At 37.9% G+C, this 26,363-nt stretch overlaps 1 protein-coding gene across 5 annotated transcripts; it reads right to left on the reverse strand.

Moving 5' to 3' along the window:
• On the reverse strand, positions 1-25,036 carry PSEN1 (presenilin 1). Of its 5 annotated transcripts, none has more exons than XM_021401578.1 (12): positions 22,073-22,207; positions 20,219-20,325; positions 19,749-19,814; positions 17,195-17,451; positions 15,795-15,936; positions 12,823-12,890; positions 11,866-12,086; positions 9,579-9,677; positions 7,582-7,668; positions 6,578-6,751; positions 4,418-4,536; positions 1-4,121 (listed from the first exon to the last, which is right to left on the reverse strand). In XM_021401578.1, exons 2-12 carry the CDS (start codon positions 20,300-20,302, stop codon positions 3,966-3,968), a joined length of 1,473 nt encoding a protein of 490 aa, XP_021257253.1. In that variant the 5' UTR covers positions 20,303-20,325; positions 22,073-22,207; the 3' UTR covers positions 1-3,965. The 5 variants fall into 5 exon arrangements, with proteins under 5 accessions (XP_021257253.1, XP_021257252.1, XP_021257255.1 ...); XM_021401577.1 differs by having other exon boundaries at positions 20,219-20,343; XM_021401580.1 differs by lacking the exons at positions 19,749-19,814; positions 20,219-20,325 and adding an exon at positions 24,889-25,036 and having other exon boundaries at positions 22,073-22,216.

Raw genomic sequence — 26,363 nt, forward strand, 5'->3', positions numbered from 1 at the left:
TCAGGATCCATGCAATTTTTATTTTAATAATTAAACAAATACAGGAAATTTTGCAGTAATCTATCAAAAATGTATCTTATTAAGAACCAGAAAGGTGTTTAAAAAACATTCACATTCAATTCAGATTATGTATAAACCAGTGTTTGTAAAAATGAAAACAGCAAATGCTTTGAGTGTAAAAGAACTCCATTCTAGTTCACGTTTCAGCGTTTCCAACGACCAAGTTACCACTGAGATGCATTCACAGCGCAGACACATTCCACAGTCAGTTATACTCATTTTAATAGCATAACTCCCAAAAGTATCACTTTTTTAAAATAAATCATTTTGAGAATTTTCTTCATACAGTACCGTCCACCCAAAGTTTACTGTCCACCATACTTAATTCTTCACTGCAGTAAAGGCAGAACAGTCATTACCTACAGGTCCAGAGTGCATACAATATTTTTAAGTACAGATACATATCTACATATCCAAGAAGCACCAGTCTTCTATGCCTGAAAAAGTCAGAATCTACTTTGCACATTCAGGAGATGTGCCATTTTTAGTAGAGCACAGCCCTTGAATATTTGGCTTAAAGTCATAATAATTATCTGCTCAGTCAAGAACTGTTCTGAATGCGTTGCAATATTCAAGTGTGTACCTTCCAGATTCACCTCACATACATCATATGAATTTGAGTGTCATATTAATAGCCATCCATAGATACGACAGCGTCATAACACCTTTGCTGTAACAGTTTCTGGGGATTTCTCATCTTTTTGCTCCAGATTAAATCCTCAGTGCCAAAAAAGGCAAAATGAATGTGGCTGTTTTTTAGGCAAATCTGTAATTTGCCAGGGCTGTGTTTTTTCATGTATTTATTTGCAGTAGCTTTGCTGAAGGAGACTAATCATGAATTAAAGCCGAAAGTGGAGAGAAAACTATCAAGATACTCAGTTTCAAAGTACGACTCCTGAAAGAAGTCACAGCAGTTACCAGTTAGTCTGCTTGCAGCACAAAATAAATGAATTTAGCTACTGGGGTTAAACAATAGTTCTTTCAGAGCTACAGTCTGATGTGACATAATTGCCCTACTAATTTAATAATAGCAAACAACTCTTTAAAAAATGCAGACTAAATATCAGAACTCTTTCAGTTAAACCAAGCTAACAAGTTGAAATGGTTTACGATTTCAAATTATATAGGTGTGTTAAGACAAAAGAGAGAAAAGTGGTACAACCTTCACACTAACACAGAAACAACTCAAATGTGAACAAACACTTTCCTTAACTGCACCTTATGAACTCAAGTACTGAGATGATCTTCAGTTGCAAAATCTGATTTGGAACACAATGTACCATGCCTCAGCATAAGGGGACAAATCTAGAAAATTTCAAATAGCTTTTGACATTTCTTTTTGGAAATGTATGTAAGGCTTAGTAATAAGCAGTGTACTGTAACATATATGTTGGTCTAGGCTTGAAAATCAGATTTCCCTTTTGAATTTGAGATTCAAATACATAAACTTGAACAACAGTTTCTGTTACTACGTATTTTATAGTCTCCACCACTCTAATATCAGACTAGCTCAGAAATTAAGAATGCAGAATAGCAGAAACAGCTCTGGGAAGAGTAAGACTGGAATTTAGTGTTCAAAGATTCCTTGCGTTGTACATCTATCACTCTTCCTCAGGTTGTATATCTAAAATCCATTCAAGTAGGTGGGAAGACTTCTGTGTATTTCTATGGATTCTAAAGCATCTCTTAATGGAGTCAGTACTCCAATAGTATACATTTAAACAGTAAAAACAAATAATGATGACTGCTGATTTTCGGTAACAACTCTTAACTGAGACTCAGCTCAGATATGCAAACAGATGCTAATGGTGCCAACTCTTAGCAAACCTGTTCTGTATAATACAGCAATAGTTAAGATCCCCAGTAAAACACAGAAGGGAAATTTTCTTAGATATAATGCTCAGGAAAAGAACGAATTACAATCGTATAAAAAAACCGTCCGATTCTTCTAAGTGAAAAGAAGCCTGTTTTAAGTCAGGCTTCATTTCAGCAAAATATGGAACAGTGATTTAAGCTAAAAAACACAAGCAAGTTTGCCTTAAAAAGTCAATGTAAGGAATTTTCATATGGTTACTTTATTAATGCTATCCAAGATGAATCAGCACAAAAATGAGATGAATAAAAGTACTTCAGATAAGACAATATATTTTATGCTAACGCTGCAGTTAGCAACTTATCCTGGAAAAGACAGATGTTTCCAAAGATGAACAAAGAAAGTAAATCTTTCTTGGTTTTAAAGTAAATTTATACATCATAGTCCTTCTTCCCTTACATGGGTAATGGTTGGTGAGCATCTGTGGTGTCTCAGTCCTTTCAATCTATAGGCACTGACACAAAACCCCAGAAAAAGGGGCAAAAAGAGTTTGTGTCGGGATTTTAACAGTTGTTCTACCTGGCAAGGACTCCAGCATCAAGATGCAAGTAAAACAGAACAACCATCAAGAGTATCCAATTCCCCGTGCTTCCTTCAGGAAAAAAGAAAAAAGACTTGCAAAGTTAAGAGCCTACAGCCAAAAAAAAAAAAATTAATCTCATACAGATCTCATTTCCAAGCAATTATGCATACATGAGTTCTTTCAAATGAAGAAGAAAACAGAGTTTAGCAGTTTGAAGGTTAGAACCAATTCTTTTTCTTGTAAGATGTTCAAAATCTTCTATCTTCTTTTCAGTAATTTTGAGTCATCTTTCATTTGTCCAGTCTTCTTTTCCACACAGGAGAGGTAATTAAATTGAAGAGGGCCACAGATTTTGTTCCTTCATAACATTACATAATGTCTCAAGCAACTTAAGTTTCATCAGAAAAAAAAATAATTCCCTGCTCAACCTTGGTCTTAGATGGTTGAATGACCAACATTCAGGTCAAAAGAACTGTAAACCACATTTTTTTTTTGAAGAAAAAAATTTCAGCAAAACATAACAAGTGCTACCAATAGCACTTTGGCCTCTAGATCTGGAAAGCTCAACTCCATCTGGAACTGTTGTGAATGTCTACTTATTTCATGAAAATCTCAATAGAATGAACATATAACAACAATGCAGTCTATGCTGTTAGTGGCTATTCTTGACAACAGAGTTTGAAGTGGTGATCTAGAAAAATGATTTGCAAGAGCACAAACAGTAAGTCCTAAAATTGCCTTTCAGTGTAGTTTACCAACTTTTTAGAATCTTAGATCCAAATTAGGACTTTGTGATCCCTTCTGCCATATAATTCAGTCCAAGTCCAAATGGCTACATAAAATGAAGCAGGTGTACAGAAGGTGCACTCCATGCTTGAAGAATGCAAAAAAAACTCAGAATAGGCTCTAGTTCCAGTGTGGGGGAAAAAAACAAGTTTAAAAGTACTAAATCAAGCACAGTTGGGCACAGAGGCTATGAAGTGCTGAAGCACTCTTAGAGAGTGACAGTATTCTCTCCCTTTGTTGAATTGCTACTAAGTTCTTCTCCCCTTACACAAAGCAATCACTGCTGAGTTGGCTTACAGGGACAAGTTCCGTGTGATTTGTCAGCTTCCTCTGTCAACAGGAAGGAAGTCCTGAGCACCCTTAATGCTTTGAAAATAATCAACCTGTGGTAGAGATCACATTGCTGGTGGAAGCATTAGCCATTTACACACAGATGGTCCTTGCCAGAGATATGTATATCAGATCACCTCTGATATAATAGCACCCGGTTTAGACCAGCCATCAGGAAGAAACCACTTTCACACAGGAAAATTCATACGGTGCCCAGTGCAGCACTTGTCTCAGAAAAAAAAACAAAAAAAACTGGAGGGAGTTGTAATGATTTGGGCTTGAAATCTTGAGTATTAAACTTCAGTTTCACTTGAGAACTGAGGGAAAGATGTTTCTCCTCCTCCCAGATTTGCTACAAATACAAATATACATGAAATATCAGCAACAAGCGTGCTAGATATAAAACTGATGGAATGCTAGCTGGTCCATAAAGGGCTGCACCAAGTTATCTGTAGCAAAGTAAAAAACTAGCCCAAAAGTTATGGAGATTGGAAGAGCTGGTAAGGCCTTCTTAAAGATGGCAAGAAGCAGAAGTGTAAGGCACAGACCCTGAGGAGAAGAAAAACAAAAAAAAGATAGGGAGAGATTAGGGAACTCTGACACACAAAAGACTATATATATACATAAACTAATCTCACACAAATACAATCAAATTTCATAACTTCCTGAACTAAAAGATCTAAGTGACAGATGTACAATCAATGCAAATCACAGCTGAACTCCTCATTAGTTTGTGTTCAGGTCATCAAATAAACAAATTCCAACTGAAAAAAATATAACAGTTATGACTTTGTCCCTGATGAGCATAAGAAACTATCACTATCATCTTACTACATCATACTTACGATTAATATGGCTACGAAACATGCTAAAGTTGTATTCCAATCCCCGCTTGCTGTTGCAGAGGCTTTGCCAACCAGGACACTGTAAAAAATGAAGTCTCCTAAACCTAGCTTTACTCCTCCTGCAAAAGTGAATATATAAGTGAATATATTGGCAGAATTAAGCCACCAAACAGTCTACTAATATCAAGCATCTGTAATTGTCAGGGAATAAGACATTTACATTAAGTATCAATAACATTTACTAATAAGAGCATTTTATTTTCAAAAAACAGTACCACTCTTGAATCAAGGGATGAAGAAAAACTCTAGAGAAACAAAGTGGCTGAGGAACATTATGCTACTTAACTGACTGATTTTATAATGAGATTTTTTTCTGTATTCCTAGTCTACCGTAAACACAATTGCAGTATATACAAACTCAAATTCTTTTATTATAGTTTGTGGGGTTCTTTTCCCCACTTTTGGTTGTTACATCATAGTTCTTCAGCAGAACATGGAAGCATAATTAAACAAAATAAAAACTGGCCATGGGAGGGGGAAAGCAACTGAGTCACTTGCAGATTGTGTTTTATTTGCCAGTTAGAAATTGATGTTCAGCAAAATATTCTGCTACCTTGTCAGTTTTCCTATAGAATTCTCACTAAGGTAGTTCTACAAAGCTCCTGTGTATAATTGCAAAGCATATCAAAGCCAAAAAAGGACATATTTAGTCCAAGATGAGTTAATGTGTTTTATTTTTAAATCATAATTACCACCATAGCAACAACTCTGGAAGTACAATATTCATTTACATCTGTAAATAAAAGAATGATAATTTCCCAAACATCACTTCAGTTTCTAAGCTTTTAGTCCAAGTTATTAAGCCAGACAGGCCAAACATTAGGTCACCAGCTGTTTTTGTTTGGCCTGTCAGTTGCTTTGTCACCTGATTACAGCCCAGACCCAAACTTACCCCTCAGAGTTCTACAAAGAACTCAGAGCACCAAAACAGAGGTTTATGCCTGGTTGCTCATTTAGTGGCGAGGGTGGGGGAGCGGAAGCTACTTTCAGCAGGCACTGAAAGTCATAGCAAGCACTATGACAGTGCATTCACAAAAAAAAGCTGTTAAGAACTAAAACATCCTGTAACTGCTAAGACAAAACTTGGATGCTTGCTTTCAGCATGACAGAACAGTAAAAAGGAAATGGCTAGAAAAGATTCTTCCACCCAAGTAAATTCTCCAAATTTCTACTAAGCTAATGCTGGCTAACATGTCTGGCTGTATTACTGCACGTGTTATTCCACGGGGAATCCCGTAGAAATACAGGAAGAAGAAAAATAATACTGTCCAGACAAGAATTTTAGTTATTCAGGTAACTAACTAAAACAACCTAATTCCTAAGATGTTGGAATTGCAGTTTAGAAGTTTTGGAATAAAGTAAATTCAAATACTGAAGTGTTCTTAAATGGAAATCTCTATTTTTAAACAGAGGAGCACCTGGGAATCAGATGAAGCAGGTGCACCTGCTAAATATGGCAGTACCACCTGAGAAGAGAAGTTCATTAGGCACACAGACCCTTATTTATTTAGATATCTGCTAATCTAATACTACTTTAAACTCCAACTGAAAATCATGAGTCTGCTAAAACAGATATCTGAGTATTGATACCACTCGTTCTCCAAAGATACTACACTTCAGCAGAGCGGTGGAGGAAATAATCGAGCCCATTGCAATCTGAATTCATTTCAGTCACCAATTAGGTTTTTAAATGCTGCTTTGTCCAGAGTAGATTATAGTCATTTAGTCTGAAAGTTAAAAAAGTTAAGGACCATATTTACAGGGCCTAAAATCCAAAAGAGGTGATACAGGGCAGAAGACTGCATGAAAGAGACAGAAGCTAACACAACAGAGTGTATAATGGTCTGAAAGCAACTTTGTAGCTTGTGCTGTTAAAGTTTTCAATCTGTGTATTGTATGGAGGATCAGTTTGGCCAATATACCTCACTTTCACAGCAAAAACAAGTTATTTCTATAAAGCACGACAATACTGATCATAAGCAAGAACAGCTCTTCAGCCTGCTATTAGGTCACAGGATACCATATCCGTGCAGTCAGAATGACTAAAATTAACTAGCTTCAGACCGACTAAGTCTTTCAGAGACAGTACTCCATACTCACGTTCTTCAGGGTCTTCACTGGTTTGAGAGTTACTAGGTAGAGCCTGAACAGCAGCTCGTGATTCAGGTGTTGATTCAATGGGTCCTATTCTATTGTCTCTTTGTTGCTGCCACTCCTGACTAAAGCCACCATCATCTGCTTCAGCATCTTCATTCTGAGTCTGGTTTGCCGGAGCTCAAAGGAAGAAAGGCATTTAAAATCTTTTTTTTTTTTAAATGCATCTTGTAACACATAACGCTCTCTCCACATAAAACATCATAGAAGAGCAATGGGAAAAAAAGAGGTATTCCATAAGATTTAGCAACATCTAATATTAGCACACACCATTACTAGAGATTCTCATTATTTTAATACTTAAATTTTAAACACTCTGGAGTCAACATGCGCTCTGCAGTCACTGCATCTACAAGTTGCACCCAAGTTCTAGTATTCAAGAGTACTTCGATATAACAGACTGGAAGTTCTGTGGTGACCTAATTCAAAGATCATAATTTAAAGAATTAACTCCCATCTAATACTAGCTTCTCTAGTCAGTAAAGAATTGACAGTCTAATTTTCCAGTAGAATATAAAACACTTCTGAAAATTACATACTATACATCAAACTCAGAAATCCTTCTCTGAGATATTCAAGTAAACAAGTTCTGATTTTAAACACTAGTTGCATGTCCAAGAGGGCTAGACTCATTTCTGTTTCATACCAATATGAATATGAGTTAGCACATACTACATTAACCAATTTGACAACCAACTGAGATCAGTAAATAGTTGTCTACTGAGAGTCATATCATCACCAATATCCTGTGTTCCAGAATAATGAGTGCAAGAGCATTCATTGCACAGTAAGTGAGGAATTTCTTCAGTCTTAATTAATTCATCATTCCTAATAAGGCTTCTGCTTTTCCACTCTTCTACAATAGTCAAAACACTTAAAAAGCTAAAAACCACGTATCCATAAACACATATAGAATGACAACTATAAAGGCTTGTCAAAGAAAAATTCACCTTGTTTATCGTAAGTAGAGTTTTTAGAAGCTTTCCGTTGGCCTTCTGGATCTTCCTCAGCCATATTCACCAGCCACACCATTGTTGCTATTAAAAACAAACAGTACAGCTAATGATATCTTGTAACACATGCAATTCTGAGCTCATGTTGGCATCAATCCATTATTTTTTCTATTCTTTTGGTAGAACTGTCTTCATCATGAGACAGTTTTACTCTCATTAAATTATAGTAATATCTGGAACGCAGTCAGTACCAGCTACAACATGCATTTACAGAATTTGATGAACACAAGTTTTATTCTTACTAAATGTTGAAAAAAATGGCAGCATTACTTCTACATACAAGGCCCACTCTTAAAGTCTGAATCAATGACCGCTTTACTTTGTTCCATTAATCAGTTCTTCTAACTGCAAGTGAAAAGTTCTACTAAGACTGGTATAAAGGTAACTTGATATCAGAAGCTGCCTCTACAAAGCTAAGTGTTCTGCGTTCCCTCCCACCACAAAGAATTATCCAGTCTTGCGATAAATAAATGCTGTCACACTTTAATGGTACATTTTATATGCGGTTTCTCAGCATTAACCTTTCCTCCCACAAAAAAGACATGTAACTATGAGTACTATCAGTAAAACATAGCAAGAGTGAAAGATAAAGAAGCCCCTCCCCTCTCCCCACTGTATTTTCGTCCCCTAAGTAGCCAGTGTGGAGGTTACCACACAACACACTTACTGCATCAGGACGCAGACCTTTTTTCAGCACCAGTAGCATGATTTACGACTAACCCATTTCACTATCATCCACATGATTCTAACTAGAAACACGGAATATAAGTAACTACGTGCAACGGTTCTACTCTCATTAAGTTACAATAATACCTGGAACACAGCTGGTTCCAGCGACAAGTTTTATTCTTGTGGATATCAAAATTATCTGCTGACTGATATTTACGTCATAACAGCAACCTGTGTTCAGTAGGTTGTTTTTTTGCAACTGATAGCAGAAACAACATATAAAAAGTCAAGCCTTGCAAAAAACACTTCTGTCAATGAATTTCTCAGTGGCAATTTCTCCCTTTTCTTTTAGCAACACATCGGATATTTAAGCACAGGAAGTTGATAAATACTTGCTGAAGAAGTGCTCCTTTTGAATTGCTTGATTCACAGCTTCATGACATACTACTCTGGTGTACTACCATTTTTTTTTCCTGTTCCTATTTTGTAAAAACAAAACATGCTGTTTCTTATTCTGAAAATCTTAGCCAGAAGATGTTTCATATTTTTGAGTAAAAATCAAGAGGAAAACTGAGACCCAGATGAACTGACTGAGAATTCCAGCTGGTAAACAACATGTTAAAACAAAGAAAAATGAGAAAATCATTTCAGCTAAGTGGGTGGTTTTAAGTTTGACGTATTTAATAAAATATGAGGGTTGCTCTGAAAGCAATACCTCCTATTTTTATTATGTTGGCCTATGATATCAGAAGCAGATGGTGGCACGGCGGTAGACGTTGAATATTCCCATCAATATTCCATTACATTTTGTTGGTGTGACAGCCGGCAGCAGAAGGGCAGCCTGACAACATGGCGTCTGACATGGAAGTGCATATGAAGAAAAGGTGTATCAGTGAATTCCTCCATGCGGAAATAATTGCACCCATTGACATTCATCGACACTTACTGAACATTTATGAAGACCAAACAGTGGATGTGAGCACAAAGAGGCAGTAGGTGGTGCACTTCAGCAGTGGTGACAGCAACAGCAGGTCATTCCCTCTAGTACAGATTTTTTTTTTTTTTTTTTTACAAGCATGGCATACAGGCTCTTGTACATTGCTGGTGAAAATGCATAGCTAATGGTGGTGACTACACTGAAAAACAGTACTTCATAGCTGTGAATTTGCTCTATCAAATAGTGTTATCGTGCTCTTTGTATCTGTTGCAGTTTCCATGGAAATCAAAATGAGGTATTTCCTTTGGAACGACCTACGTATACTTACAGGAGTAAATAAGTGCTGGGAAGAGTGTTTCATTTCTCTCCTGAGCTGTTTCAACTAGCATACGAAGAGGACCTTTAGGACATAAGACAGCAACCAAATCTGGAAGGAAGAGTAAACACATCTAACATCAATGCTGACATACTTTTAAGAAGTGTTTTTTTTGTTGTTTTTTTTTTAAAGTATAATAATTACAGAGACTGGTAATAAGGTAAAATGCCACCATGAACACAGACTTCTGAGAGAGGCAGTGACCAGTCAGAGGTCATCACCTCACAGAAAGTTAATTTTTTGCCTTGATCTGACATTTAGCAGTGTCTAAGCATACATACGTCACTGGAGGCCACTGTTACTCTTCAGACCCCTTTTTCATTTCTCTTTTCATTTGTTTCAGCCTTTCTAGCTGCATGGCAATGTGTTACAAATGTAAGAATGTGTTCCTAGTCTCTTGTCTCTGTAATGCCTGCAGACGAGTTAGATAAAGATCATCATATAAAATTTAAAGTGGTAAATTAATTTAATAGATCCAGTTCATATCCACTAGGTATGTCGACTTTTCCTTAAGTAGTTGATCTTTCCCCTAAGTAGTAAGTAGTTCTATGGCTAACTGAAACCTAGAAGCAATACTACAGACATTCAGTTTGATGTTCCATCACCTGCAGTTCCCGATGAGCTTGGATAGGCTCAACAAGCCTGAGTATATTTTTTTTCCAAGCCATAACTTTTGCAGACCACAAAACAGTGAACTAATGTTCTCCAGGACAAATTTAAAAATACCTTATCGTGAAACTTCATTGCTCCATCAGGAAGTTGACAGATAAAAAGTAATTGAAAGAAAGAGCAAGTATTTTACTTTCTAAGAACATAAAACTTTACAGTATTGGCTTCAGAAATCATAAATAATACTCAAAACTATTACTTTTGTGCTGCTTATTTTTGATTATCAAAAGCTTTCTCTGCAAAAGTTAAGATAGTTTACCAACTTTAAGAAAGCATACAACAGCCATTCCCACAATTTCATCACTTTAATCAGAAGAGGTTTGGAGAAATCTTATATTAATTGTATCAAACAAACAGTTTATTAATATTCTCAATCATAAAACCTATTTTACATGTGATTGTAATACATGTATTAATTATAAAATGTATATAATTATAATTATAAATATGAAATAATTATATTATTAATATACATCTCTCACTTAACATGTTATGCAACTGCAAATGCTGCTGTGCATCCATATCTATTTACAAGTTGAAAGCAAGTAATTTTCAAAAACTATGATTCAATTAACATCTTTGAAATACCCAGGTTTGCTTTCTTTACCGGTTTTTTCTTAACTCCAGTTTAAAATAAATTTTAAGACAACAGGTAAATGGGGGTTTTATAATTTTTATGGATTAGAAATGATAGGTCATTTATTTCCACTTAAAGAAGGAAAGAAGTGCAAGTGTGAAAAGGAAAAAACAGGATTACAAAGCTTTGCAAAAAGAAAAAGCTGTGAGGTATTCAAAGCACATGTTGTGAGAAAAAAAAACCAGCAGCTTTATTCCCAGTGTCCAGTGCCCTCTGCAGATGTATGGAAAAACTACATCTAGGTATCTCTATTTCCAGTCTCCATTCTGAAAAAGCTTAATGTTCAATAATTCAAATTAATTTTCTTTTTGCTTTTAAATCAAGAAAACAGATCTCTAAAATACAACCTTCTATAAGTAAAATGACTTTGAGCAATAAAAATTGCCTCTAATCAATCCTTGATTCTTCATTTTATTAGACATGGATCACAGTGTGGTTCCTATGTCTGTAAACTTGAGTAATTTGTAGGCTGGGCAGATCTGCACCTACATAGGACTATATCCAAACAACAAACTCCTAAATTCTGAATATACTATCGTTTCCAAGGATTCTGGGTAAAATGGGAAACAGAAAAGCTCTCCAATTTCACAGAAAAGAACAATACGACAAACACAGGTCTCTTATCTTCTCCTTTCTAGAATCAATTAAATTCTAACCTTTCTTCCTCCCCAGAGAACTTATAAAGTCCAGAAGACATGAAGGAAGATGGCATCAGACAGCCACACAAAGCTGATAGCTGCAGGGGACTTATCTTGGTTTAGATAATTACTTTATTTATGTGGTCTGTAATCACCTTACCTACTAGTTTGGATGATCCCCCTCCCCCCTTGTTCTTTTTTTAAGGCCTGGTCAGACAAGTGGAAAATGATAAATTAGGAAATAGAAGAAATCCCTGCCATAGTTTCTGTTCCAATGGCTTGCCCCAGTTCTTACCATACACTGAAATGACAGCCAGGATAAGCCACGCAGTCCATTCAGGAAGATACTTAATGAACACCAATGCCATGAGAGCGCTTATCATAATGAGATATGCCTGCTGAAGCCGAAGTGGGCCCTTCCAATGAATACAAATCATTCCCACAACACCAAAGTTCCAGATTATGAGTGCCACTGTAATGTAGTCCATGGCAACGTTATACGTCTTAAAAACTTCGCTAAAAAAAATAAAGAAAAGGGAAAAAGGAAAAGACTATAGACTACAGTTGCTTAAAACAATGGAAACAAGTCTTCAGGTTTTTTGTTTTTTTTCTTTTCCTTTTTTTTCCTACTCCATGTAATGACACAAATGTCAAGTAGTATCTCCAATTAGTATTCAATTAGAAACTATTCTTCACAAAGGGGACAGTTTTACCGGTGCTTACTTAATATAAATTATTTCACCCTTCTGCAAATTTTCATCTGCATTCACATTTCAGACAAACCAGAAATGGACAGGAGAGGACATTACTGAATAAACAGTCAGTTTAATCATGCTCACGATTTTTTTAAAAATAAGGATTTGTGAGGTTATAATGGATCTTTACAGGCACACAAAACGCTCTGTTCTTACGTACCTGTCTCCTACTTCCAAAGCTATGATGCAAAGAGCTACTCTTCGGTCACATGCTTATGAAAAATCAAATAATCAGAAATTATGATAACAGTATAAGCTAATCTGTGGAAGATACCTTACTGAGGTAATCAATATGACATGAGCAGTATACTTTAAGATGCACTAAAATCCATAAATCTCTCTATGAAGCCATATATTAAAACTAAAAATTTTACTTCACTAGCAATAGCTTATTTGGTATCATTCTAGTTAAGATTCAGGGGCGAGTTCTAAAATATATACGTACAAATAATACCTTATGTGAAAAATAATACATTATAACGCTTCTGTTCACTTACCCCAGATAGATGAATGAAAAAAAGAAAAGCAGTAAAAGAGAAGAAATGATAAGCCAACCATGGATCACCTGGAAAAAGAAGACACCAAATTTTTATCATGTTTGATATTTTTAAGTTAATAGCTACTTAAAAATGCTTTTAATGCTACTTTCCCATTTGATTAAAGCAGGAAAATGATATTCAGATCTCTCTCTTTGGTTTACATTTATCCTCTACACAAAATTGAGTCTCAGTTTACACTTGATAGTTTTAAGCATTTTGTGATGTCTCAACAGAAGTTCTATACAATGCAAACTATTTCCTGTACACGTTAAGGCTACTTCGATAACAACGGCATTGTAACAGAGCAGAAATATTCAGCACTAACAAAGATGGGAAAAATGATTAGCTTTTGCACTATTAAAAAGTTTGCCCTCATTCTGAGTCACTTTCAGAATTTAGCTACAGAATTAAATGCTAAAACACAGAAAACCTTCAGTATTTATCTGCTAGAATTCAGAACTGTCATTTCATTGATGATGACTATATTAGGATTTCTACATTCTCTACCAATTACCTGTACACGTAACCCCTGAATATGATACAGCAGCAGATACACAAAACCAACAATTAAAAAAACCAAACGCAACAGTTCTGTCTTGTTTTGCAGGGGACACACACAGATTTGAACTTGCAAATAATATCAGCTCAGACTCTGCATTGAAGAAAGAGTGTAACAGTCTCCTATATTACTGTGCAAATTAAAAATGAAGATCAGTGAGCCCAAAGGGACACAGAACATGAAAGCTGAAGACTGACAGATATCTGAAACAGAATCCAGATTTCTAACAACTTGTAAGGTTACCTATGTATCTAACTAGTCATCTGAGAGCAACTTTATTTCTCTATAAAATTGGCTGAAAACATTTGGAAAAAAAAAAGAGTAAAACAAGCAGAGCCATTTCTTTCATTAACTTGACCTCTACTTGTAGTTCTTCAATCCAAGCTCTTAAAATTATCTCACCACCTAAGAATATACCATAATACAAACATTTTATTCTAGTACTGTAAAATGCTAAAAAAAAAAATCAAACTCCAAGGCCACAATCCAGCAAATGTTTACATGCTTTTGCATAACTACCATCAATGGTACTAATGAGGACAGCTGTCACAGTTGACTTAGGTTGGCATTTTATGTACAACAATTTGTGCACGCGTATTTTCTATATCATTGGAAAAATCACTTGTATGAGAAGAGGACAAAGTACTTCCTAAGATACGTTTCAGCTACCATTTTCCTAACAGCATATCACAACAGTTTTACTGTCTTCTAATCAAAGAATTTTCATTTTTCATTTGACAATGGCTCCAACACTGTTGATTGCTGGTACAGAGTCAGTTGCCTGCTACAACTTGAAAAAAAACTAAGGACTGAAGAATGTGGAGAATTACAACAGCCAGATAATAGTTAGGCAGACCAGTGCAAAATGCAGACAATAAAATGGGTTAAAAATTAAAGCTAATCAAATACAATCACTGAGGAAGATATTTTTTTCTGGTTAGATTTAGGAGCTCTAACTGGGATCATGCTTAACTTCTCATGTAGAGGAGAAATACAGGAAGCAAATAGTAATAAAACTCCTTTTTTCGAAGGAGTTTTCAGATGAAATCCTGAAGATAAGCAAACTATCACTACCAGTTGGAACCCTAACATTCCTTCATTACAAGTTCAATTCCTTATGATATACGATACATTCTACATATAGAACTGCATGACAATAAAATTGCACAGGCAACTAAATTTTATAGCATTCTGATATAGTAGCATAGAAATACTCTGCTGGCAATTAAATAAATAAAAATGTAACGGCTTATACAAACATAATCGTCTATTTTAATTAGTATAAAATACAAACATGGGAAACTTCTGTTGTTTAATGAGTCTAATTTTTAACTACAATAATCTATTTTGTAATGAGAATTACAAAAGTGCTTTGTAAGGTCAAGAGGGAAACCAGAAATGTGGAAAGCTTGACAGCTACAGCAGCAGAGGAGAATTGAGGGGCAGTTAAGGAACCTACCTGACATACGTTAGTTATTGTACTGCCTTCGAATAATCAAAAGTGACCGTTCACAAAGAAAACTGAGTCAATTCAGAGTTAACACCATACCGTGTAAGAGAGGTAGCCCACACCTTAAAAAACACTACTCCAAATCATAGCCAGAGGCATTCCTCACATACTTTGTAAAGGAATTTCACCTACAGCTGTGAAGATCACAAACATCCTCCCCTCCTGAAAGCAAAATAAATTGGAGCAAAGTTTTGTGCCAGTGCATGGATCCCATAGACAGTTTTACAATTGTTGAAGAGATTATTTGCATACTGGGAAATTCTGTTATGCCAAGCTTTGTGAAATGGGTCGTTAAGACCAAAAGACAACCACAAATTTTCATGAATACCTCTCAAGCAGGTGATATTGTAGTTATTTATGCTAAGCCTGAACTTGCCTAGATTACATCATTATTTGGTTGAAGTGTTTCACAAAAGAACCTTTGAGCGTCTGCATTTGCTATAAGGATATCACCTTGGCATGTACAGCCATGCACACATCAGTCTCGGAAGGCTTCTGTACCAGGGGCAGGGTGGGGTAGAGGAGATCCCTGAAAGAGTCCCAGAATTCTTCAGCAGCTTTCAACTTGTAGGACCAGGTCTGTGCTTTGTTGTTTTTGACCACAGGAAGATTTCAGCACATTTAACAGGAATAAGAAACAATTCCCAACCTAATTCTAGCTGATAAAACAACCCAGCAGTGCTAGTACTGGGTCACTGTCTCCTCATTCTCTGAAGGAAACAGAAGCCACAAAATTTTGAAACACTGAAAATCACTGCTTCTACTTTTCCTCACTCACCCTTAATAACCTTTCATTTTGTTCCATCCTCGATAATCCGTACCAACAAAACCAGCACATTTACTCAAGTCAACCACACTCACCTTGTAGCACCTATATTTGTAAAGCACAACCAGGAGTATGGTCATGACAATGATGACACTGATCATGATAGCAGCGTTGAGAATTGAATTCAGGGCCCTCTGTCCAATGGTATCTGTCTCTTCTGTGAAGGGAGTGTAGATACTACAACAACAGAGAGTCAACTGAAATACCCTGTATATTCCATAGATGTTTCTGATACACAAGGCCAACATGAAATGAAATTGCGGTAATCTTTCAATTCAAAGCTGTACAAATATTTTCTACTTAGCCAAAATTTGAAAGGCAACATAGTATATTCTTTCTTAGAAGACTTGCCTTTCCTATATTCTCAGACCACTGCTTAGACTACTACTACAAAGCTTTTCAGCTTTGCAAAACAAACAACAAGAAAAGCAGAAATCCACGTTCCTTAATGAAATTACTCACAGGCTATGAATCATTACTATTAGTGCAGCTAGACCTTCATAAACACACCATCTAGTGGATTTACAATGAAGTATCTCCCACTAACTCCAACAAAACAGTGTATGAGCACTGAGCTCTTACAGAAACAAGCTGGGGAGAAAAAAACACTATTACTTGACAGGAAAAAAAAAAAATACTTACCAGTAATAAAATCCCAAGAAAAATAATTTTTGATCAACACCTTTCTTTCAATAAAAGACAAAGTTCTTTTTCACTACCATTTTATGATGTGCTTGTATTGTATACACATTTCAAAGCCAAATGCACTTTGAATAATTTTGTCTAAATGTTTTTACAGGGAAACATTTAGATTGATTTGCTGCAGATTCTGACAGGCTCAGTGGTTTTTGTTTGTCTCCTTTCTCTTAATATAATTTTTCAACTATTGTTTTGGTAATATTAGTATTTTGTCAAAAATATTATATACAGGAAACCTTACATGAAAGCTTCCATAACTGCAACAGAAGTGAACCTCAGAACATTATCTTCCTCTTGTACTTGAATTTCTTTCTCAAGCATTACAGACATACCAGTATTTGGCATATAAGGTACTTCACTTAAACGAGTACTGGTTTTCCTCCTTCCCAAAAGCTTTGTATTCTAGCAGAATACAACTGAAATGGCTTTGGCTAGGGATCAAGTTTATTTTATGAATACCATAGAGCACAGTTTTAAAATAGGGACCAAGATTTGAATCAAGTAGTAAGAAGCAAGATATCATCCTGAGTGGTTACCAGACAACCAACAAATGTTCATCCATGACGGAGAGTTTGGTTTCTAGAAGTAATAAAATAAAACTAACTTTGGGCTGGTGAGAGGGAAAATGGAGACAAGAGGAAGCACACTGTTGCAATTACAGTCCTGAAGAAATGGAAATTCAAGAAAATTATCTGAGTGGGTCCGCTGAAAAGACAGAGAAAAAACTGATACATACAGCTGTCCATCCTTGCGTGTATAAAAGCTGACAGACTTGATGGTTGCAACAACGACCACCATGCAAAGTGTGACAGGTACAAACAACATAATCACATGTTTTGCCCCATATTTCAGTGTCAGCTCCTCATCTTCTTCTTCATCTTGATCCACTACTTGCTGAATGTTGTTCTGTGGCTGCCCATTGGTCTCAGACCCAGGATTGTCATTTCTTCGGCGCTCACTATTATCATGGCGTCGTCTTTCACTGTTATCATTCTGCAATATATAAAACACAGTTTTATCAGAAACTATGCCTAATCATATTCCCATATATTAAACTAAAGATGGAAAACGTGTAAGGTAACATTTACAGTCAAAAACAAGATCTAAACCAGAGTAACTAACTGTTTCACATTTATACGAAAAAAACCAACGGCTGATAGTAACTCTGGTTGCATCTAATAGTTTATAACATCTTTTCTTCAAATTGAAGGAAATGCTAAACAAAGTAGAGCTTTTTCCTTTTCTCCAAATTATAGCTGATACAAGGGTGCATGACAGATTACTCATAGCTGACAACAATTCATTATATCTGCTTCCAGACAGAGAATACTAGAGACATTTATGATCCTTATTCCACGAAGCTCCCAAGAAAATTTCTACTTTCCTTGCCACGTAGCTCCCACTACAGTACACCAACTACAGTATATTAAAATGAGTTTTGCAAGGTATTGTGTTCATACACTCTTAGCAAGAACAACATATAAACAGTGATCGAACTCAGATAATTCTTACTCTTTACACTGAGATTTGATCAGAAAGTTTTAGTACAATGAGTTAAGCGAGCAGATTCTTCTTCTCCTTTCCCAAGGATACTACTGACAAATCCCTTTGCTTGCATTGAAGAAATTTCGCCACCCTTCTCAACAAATACAAAAGAGCCTCCAAGCTTTCCTGATTAAACTATGATTCATATACAAGGACAGAGACTTTCCACATCATCCTTGGAGGAATTAAGATTAACCAAAAGCAAAAACATAATTCGGGAACTCAACTTTTGTAGAATTCAGAGTGAAAATACTGTCTACGAGTAAATGATCAAGTCTGTATTCTTTAACAAGGGGGAATTCAGAATTTTATGGTGCGTGCACATACAGAGAAAACAGTAGAAGAGTGAGCTACATTTTACGTGTTCTGGACTACACAGCAACAGAATCTTTTAATGTTTACCGGTCACTCTAAACAAAGCCCTAAAATGCAACAGTTTATACAGACTAGCCTTTTTTTCCACCCTGTTATCATCTGTAGTTGATGCTGTACTGTTCCAATTTCCACCACATAAGAAGCTTCACGTAACTGAGATGTAACACGAAGACTTGGTTCCTTAAAAAAATGAATCTTAAAACTTCAGAATTACTTCATTTACAAACAGTTCAGTTTCAGTGCACTAGAGAAGCTTAACATCAAAAAAAGTACAATAAACTGAAGAGAGACACCTTTTGCAATGCCTTAAAATAGAACTTAGTAAAACTGGTCTAGACATAGGATAGGGCATAGAATATAACCTAATGTATTTCTATTTAAGAAATGTTACACAAGTAATTTTTTTCCTTAAACATGCAACGTTAAAGTCCTATTACTTGTTCTTAACAGCATTCACTGAAGTTTTTTTTGATAAAGTAATAGCTATTCTGGAGATTCTGTATACAGAATTGTCTCAGTCTCACTCTTATAAATGATGTTAAACATGCAGTCAGGAACTGATTGTGGGGTTTTCAAAAACACTTAAGTGATTCAGGAGTACAAGTCCCTGGACTTTGAATTGCAAACACTGACAAAGCAAAAATCCTGGTTGAAGCTTTACAGCTTCCCTAACTCAAGAAAATGTCACTTTCACAAAACTTTGCACAGTAGAAATACGTACCAAATGCCTGCCTATTTACTTTTTTTTTTTTTGTGGTATCCTCAAGATCAAGCTCAGCAGGTTTTCAAGGAATGTCCTCTAAGAAAATTTGGGTTTTTTTTAATTTTTCAAAGAGGAAACTGAGTATAGAGGAGAAAACAAAACAACTAGAATTGTCTTAATTTCACAATTAAAATTAGTGGGCAACCAGACTTTTTAAACTCAGCTTTTAGCACTAAACTGAATTTAGTATCATTAACTTAATGCATTCCTTAAAAAAGATTTCAGATTCAAGATTATTTCTTACTAAATTAAAAGACTGATTATAAACCACTTGGTATCTTGTGTGAAGTTCTTATGTACAGTTATTGAATGCCAGCTAGAAACTGGAACATGAGTAAAAGAAACCTTTAAAGGTTCTGAAGCTTTAATTGTTCAGAAGACTGCCTGCATCTGAACCTCTTTCTGTACAGATTATAGCTCGAATCCAACATTTTTCACTTTCACTGTGAAAGTGCTCAATTTCTCTCAGTTTACAATGTGAAAACAATAAGCTTACCTGTCTAAATAAACTGCCTAAGATGACCACAAGTAACATTGCACTGGAGAGGATCAGAGACTTAGAACACTTTGCAAGTCAAGCAGAACTAGTATTTAGGTTTCTGCATACCTGTAGAATACGCTGCTCTTTCTCTGTGGTAACAGCAGTTCTGCATGTGGGAGTACCTAGCCCTGTCTTAGGCACAGAAACATAGAAACTAAAATAAAAATCTACAATTTGCAGTGCAAACACAAAAACCACCAAAGAGAAAGCCTGATCAACTACACATTACTACACCACTACCAAAAACCTGCAGAATTTAACTCAAAGAAAGACTGAAGAAATTGGACCAGTATGTGCCGTTCTGTTCCCTGCACTAGTAAGGAATCAAGACACAATCACAAAATGTCTTTACACAGTAAAACATAGTGCATGAAAATCTGAACAGCGTTAAAAGAGATACTGTAAGTTATTACATGAATTAACCTCTCATTAAACTAGAGAAAAGTTGTACTTTCTGTCTACTGAACTAAAGCGTTACTAAACGTGACATGCATGTGCCCCTCTGCTTAAAAGAACAAAGTGCACTCATATCCTACCTGATTGGTATTAAACAGAGCAGAGGCCATGGACTCTTGCTGAAGTGGAAGCAAAGGAACAGACTCTTCACTTTCCTCAGACATAGTTAAAAGTGAAAATTCTGAAGCTAAAAAGTCAGTAACACCTGTTGTAATACCGTAAGCAAACGTAAGTTACGAACTACGCGCTTTCAGGTGAATAAACAACATCAAAAGCAAATGATCGGCTTTTTTACCTATCAGGAAAATAGTTAATAGCAAACCCAGATCAATGCCCCTGAACCAACAGATAAAAAAATAGCTTATTTGATAAAATATTTTTATTTCTCAAATCTAAATTTATACATTGGTAGTAGATCCTCTTGCCTGACAGTAGGTATAGACTTGTTCATTAGTTCTCACATACACCATTTATGTTTAAAGGTATTATACAGTGACAGACAGTGAAGCCTGGGCTGAACTCCTAGTGTGTAGCTAAAAGGGGATGACAGATGCTAACTTGCAGATTTTTCATACTGCTGTTAGCCAATAGAAGCTAGGGATACTCAAGGAAGAAATGATCTCTGTGCCCATGTACAAAAACAGAGCAGATGGATGTAGGGGAGAAAAATCACTACACATAAGTATTGAAACTACACCTTCAGTTACACTTAATAAATATTGAAAAAAAAAAAGCACAAGCTGTACTTATAGATCAGTATAGTCTAGCAGTGAGAAGTAAATAAAAATGTCCGTCCCCATTGCTGGGAAGGAGCACCAAGAAGCATTCGGCAATGCCAGCGAGCCCACAGCTAATGACAGAGCTCTGCCTTTTCACTGTGCCAGAAAGCTCAATAAAGGTTAATCTCCCACCTGTCAAAGATGAAAATAAACTTTTTTCCTTCCCTCTGAAGTACAAGCACAACCTATGCAACAGGACAGTTTCCGCTTTCCTATTTTTAGTAACAGTTTCTATAATCAGCAAGCTCTTAAGTCATTGTAACTTCTTGATTTCAAAACTAATTCTCGAACAGTCTGTACGTTTACTTTATAGCACAATGTTGCTCCAAGAGATAAATACAAGGATTTTTCAAATTTCTATTTAATGTGTTGGACTGCACAGCGGAATTAGAACAAGGATCAAAATACTGTCTCGAATCACTGCCATAAACAGGGCTAGGAGTGACTTAATTGCAGAGCACTTCTATGTCATAAGGAAAACCGATACTCAAGAGCTGCAGCAGGAACAAAGAACTAAGCGTGACAAACCCAAGAGCCTGAGAACCACACCCAAGTAGATCATTTAAATTTGGTTTTACCGTGCAGTAGTTTTGGCAATAACTACACAATTGCATCTTTCAAAGCAATGACATCAAAGTTAAAGGTTTGAGTTTTTCCCCCACCCCAAACCTCAAGAACTCTCATAATACCCTCACAATTATTCAAAATTAAGACCAGATAGTGCTGTTCCTTCTGCACAAGAATAGTTCTTCAGTAATAATAATGACAAAATCCAAGCCTCAAGCTCTACTTACACTAAAATTAACTTTTACGACTGAAACCTCTGAATTAAGCAGACCAGAGCCAGAGCTCAACCCATCACCTGGAAATCCAAGTTTGCTATGAGAACATCCCATCTCATTTTCTAATTTTTCTAGAGGGTCTGGTCACTCCAGAATCACTTCAAACTGGGAGAAGACTACACATGTATAAAAATGAGTTTAGGACATCAGAAAATTCACAGAACATTTCTTTCAGCACTGCTAATCACAATGGTCAGATGGAGAAAATAACTCCCAACAAATAATTTCTACAGTTCTGAACTGTATGTTCATCCACACTGATTATTCTTCCTAATTTAATGGCTACCAGGTGATAAAGGTGTTTGTTACATACGGTGTTGCTGAGGTGGTTATCAGGGAAGTTTTCCGTCAGCTGCCCATGCTGAAACTGGGGTAAATGCGCAGATAGTTCTGTCATTGAGGCTGTCCTTTGGGAACCACTTATATCTACACAAAATGGATCTTTCCTCTTGGGATGCTGAAAGGAAAAAGATGTGTGAGAAGCCTTTTTTCTTATATCACCAAATTCACCATCCCCTCCCTAGCCCAATTCTTAGAGCTCATGCAGACCAAAGATAACTATTTTCTCTCTTCACAGTGAAACTGAACCGCAGCACATCTTTTCAGACAGGTCATAACAGGGATTTTCCAGAGCAAAAATAAGAGTATCTGGGTGTTATCAAATTAGTTCATCAACCACGGAAGTCAGCCAGCCACAAACTAAACATTCAAACAGTTCTCCATTCTATCTTGTGCAATAAATGAGAAGTACTGTACATTTGCTCAAAGCGTTATTTGTATGTTTTTGTCTCAGAGTACGATTGATCCCTTCTTTTCTCCATTTTCGGATTACTACCAAGCTCAATCATCAGTAAACTTCAAGCAAGGATGATCCAATTTAACTTGATCATTTTAAATATCAATCTGACACGTTTACTACTGTAATACTCAAAAAGCAACCAAGAACCACACTAAACAATATTTCAGCTGAGCCTCAGGAACTCACATGCATTCTCTTAGTGGTAGGTTTGAAGTATGAGCTTAATGTAACTGAAAGTTCCCTGCGCTTTAACAGCTTAATATACCCCTGCACACACACAAAAATGGCACGCTAATATTTTCCTAAGAAAACGTGAATAAACTAGAATTAGACAGCTGCTTCACGACAAAAAGAAAACAAAAAAAAAATATAGTAGAAAATGGTAGAAGGGTCATTTAAATACATTTCAGAAAAAACGCCATTTTAAGAAACAGGAGGTAGGTCCAGCTAAGTCACAGGTTTGGCTGCACAAAACACAGTGAATGGAATTAACAGCAGCTGCTGCTAACAGGAAAGTGCCAGTTCCCGCTTCCACAAGCAGCTCTTCCTCTCCAGTCTTCTTCCAGTACATTTAATTCACTACAATGGAAGAAAACAAAGCCAAGGAAAGAAAACTACAGTATTTCTCTGCTGTTGTAGTACGTTCACAGCCAGTGCTTGGAGGGATCTAGAAAAATTTATAAAAGGAGGACATCTGGATGCTGCATGAAGCAAGGCCTCTCACTTTCGGCAGCAGCAAGCCACAAGATAGCACTTTTACTTAAACGGACATTCAGTTTAGCTCCATAGATGCAAAGATGCAGAAAATGATTTTTCACAAACAAAATAAATCAGCATCTCACAAGACCAGTTCACAATGGTTACCAACTTCTGCAAGGAAGCAGCTTACACAGAAGTGCCCTTAGGATACAATGTCAATTTAACAGGTCTAGTGGGAGCATCAAACCATTTGGAAAGCCAACACAGCATTCACCAGGAGAACGGTTCTATTCCGTGTTTGTAATTAAAAGTAAAGCACGTCTAGTTTAAAATGCAATGAAATGTAAGACTAGATGAAAATAAATAGGCATTGCATCGCATTTATGCTTAAAGTCTTCGCTCTACTTCTTCAGTTAGACTACAGAATATAAACAATGCTGTAGCAAGGCTAACAGCAGCGCAAATCCTCAGTGCCAGCGCCACTACAAACGCTTGTGTCTTTATCCAAACGTGGATTATCAGAATGAGACACAGCATCACGTCAAAATCCTAAACTAGGTAAAATAATAAAAATAATTTTAAAAACCTAACAATGAAATAAACCCTCACAGAGTCCCACTTAAAGGCCAGTACGGACAGAAACCACCCCAAATCCACCAAACATGGATCCAGCTACTGAGGGGCAGAGAAAAAGCGACAGCAGGAGGAGGTGGTGCCAGAAGCAATACCAGAGAGTGAATGGCACTAAGAGGCCCCAGAAGCCTCTCTGCTTTGCTAGAGAAATTTGTTTTTAAAGCTCAAGAAGCCTGAAAACATATTCAGGACATCTTCAAAGACAATTTTATTTGTCTAAATGAATGCTCCCAAGTTCAAAACTTAACCGTGAACGAATGAAATCGAGAAATAAATTGGGTGCAAGCAGGAGCAAATTATGATGTTACCTGTTTAACTTAAAAGTGACTTATCAAAACTTCCTGTTTTCTGAAGAGTTAACCTGTCTAAAAAAAAAAATCTTGTTTGCTTCTTTAGCTTTTCTTGCAATGCAGCTTTTGTGTATTATATGCAGCCACCTAATAACTGGACGCAACGTGCAAACAAGCTTTAGAGCCTTTTCTCAAGCCGGGAGAGAACGGGGAGCCAACACTGAGCGGGCCGTTAACCCGCTCTGTGCCTCACACAGCAACAGGTGGCTGCAGCCCCCCCGGGCCAACGCCGCAGCGCTCCGGCCGAGCGCACCCGGCCCGGCCCGGCCGCCCCTACCGCGCAACCGAGACGGGAGAGCAGCGCTGCCGTAGCCGGTTATGCCCAAGCGGGCGCAGCCACTCCACGCTCGCCCCGCCCGGGGAGCGGCCCGGGACCCCGCCCCGGCCGTACGGCCCAGGGAGCGCACAAACACCGGCCCCGGCGCCGCCGGTCCCGCTCCCGGCGGCCTCACGCCCACCTCCTGACGGCCCCGGGGGACGACCCCGGCCCGGCTCCGTGCGCGCAGCCCGCCCGCCCCGCTCCGCTTCCTGCAGCACGCCGGCTGGAGCAGCCCGCGGGGAGACGGGACCCGCCCCCCCGCTCTCCCTCAGAGCACGGCGCGCCCGGCGCTGCCCCAGCCCGGCCCCACACGCGCCCCCAACACCGACCTGCCCGGCCCCGTTCCGCGGGCTCGGCCACCGGCTCCTCTCCAACCGCAACCCGGCCCCACTCGCTTCCGGCCCAGGCCCCGCCCGGGCCGCGACCTCACTTCCGACGGCGGCAGCGGGGCCGGCGCGGGGCACGGCGCTCGGGTTTCGGCGGGGCCGGAGCGGCCGCGTCTCCTCAGCGCAGCGCGAGGCGGGAGGAGGCGCGAATGTCCGCGCGCGGGGCCGCGAGGCGCGGGGAACGGAGCTGTGCTGCTGGGCGCGAGCTTGGTTTCCTTCAGCAGCACAGAGCAGCTGCGCTCAGCTACGTCCGGCTCTTGCCTATGGGTACTACCTGACACCGCTTGCTTTAACCTGTCCTGAAATGACCGATTACAGAACCTGATCCTGGCTGCACAGGGTGCGAGTTTACATTATGACATCCTGTGCTCCTTCAAAGGAAAAGGTACAGAACACTGAAGCGATGCTGGTGGCACAGCCTCCCGTTTTAAGTGTAACCAACTCCTCACATACTTACCTAGCAACTCCCTTAAGAAAAGCATAAAATCCAATGCTTCTCAAAGAGAAATACTGGTAATAAAAAATAGAAAGAAAATGGAAAACTAAACATACAGTTAGTGGCCTTCCCCTGCCCACAGGTGGAGCCACTATGCTGCATGTTATTTTAGTGCAGAGATGACAGGAAGCCCTAATTGAGAAACAGCAAAGGAGTACATGAACATGCAAATATTCTAACAAAAAGTCTCAAATTAACAAGAATATAAAAATAGAGCATTCTCAGTAATGAATTTGTTTGTGGTTTAAAGAAACAGTGCACTGTAATGGAAACAGTACTTCAATTACATGACGTACTCACACATTCCAAATAGCACTGAGTGGCAGTTAAAGGGGCTCTCCTAAGATGCAGGCAGGTTAAGGGGAAAAGCCCAGCACCAGAATGAAACCCAGATCAGTGCCATGTACATCCAGCTCTGTTGCGGATTCACTGCTACTCTCCCTCTACGCACCACGACATGAAATACTTAATTTACACCACAGAATGTATTGTGGCATATGCAGCCATAGGCCTCAACCATGGAGGTGCTGAAGGGCAGGCTGCATGGGGCCCCGGGCACCTTGATCTGGCAAGTGGCAGCCCTGTCCATGGCACAGGGTTGGAAGTGGGTGGGCTTTAAGGTTCCTTCCAACCTAAACCCTTCTATGATTCTATGACATTGTACCCAATACAGTTATCATTCCTACTTCCTCCCACTACAGATGCAAATCTCAATTAACAGGATAGTTGACATTCCAGTTTAAGTTCTGGATCTTCCTCACCCAGATGCTGTCTTTAGTCTCCTTAGGGAGGGTACAAGCTTACATCCATCCCATAAATAATGTAATAGACTAATATACAACATTAATGTAGGGCACAAGAAAATAAGCTGACATTTCACAACTGGAAATTTTACTTAATCTCAACAAGGACATGAGGCAAT

The sequence above is a fragment of the Numida meleagris genome, chromosome 6 (assembly GCF_002078875.1).
Source record: "Numida meleagris isolate 19003 breed g44 Domestic line chromosome 6, NumMel1.0, whole genome shotgun sequence".
Taxonomy (NCBI): Eukaryota; Metazoa; Chordata; class Aves; order Galliformes; family Numididae; genus Numida; species Numida meleagris.

Bases quoted from the DNA above. Each gene is read 5' to 3' on its own strand.
- PSEN1 (XM_021401578.1), bottom strand. From the start codon at position 20,302: ATGTCTGAGGAAAGTGAAGAGTCTGTTCCTTTGCTTCCACTTCAGCAA. The intron at 17,452-19,748 runs GTATGCAGAAAC...TATATATTGCAG, and splicing joins AAGAGCAGCGTATTCTACAG to AATGATAACAGTGAAAGACG. The intron at 7,669-9,578 runs GTAAGTATACGT...TGTTTTTAATAG, and splicing joins CCCAGCACTTATTTACTCCT to CAACAATGGTGTGGCTGGTG.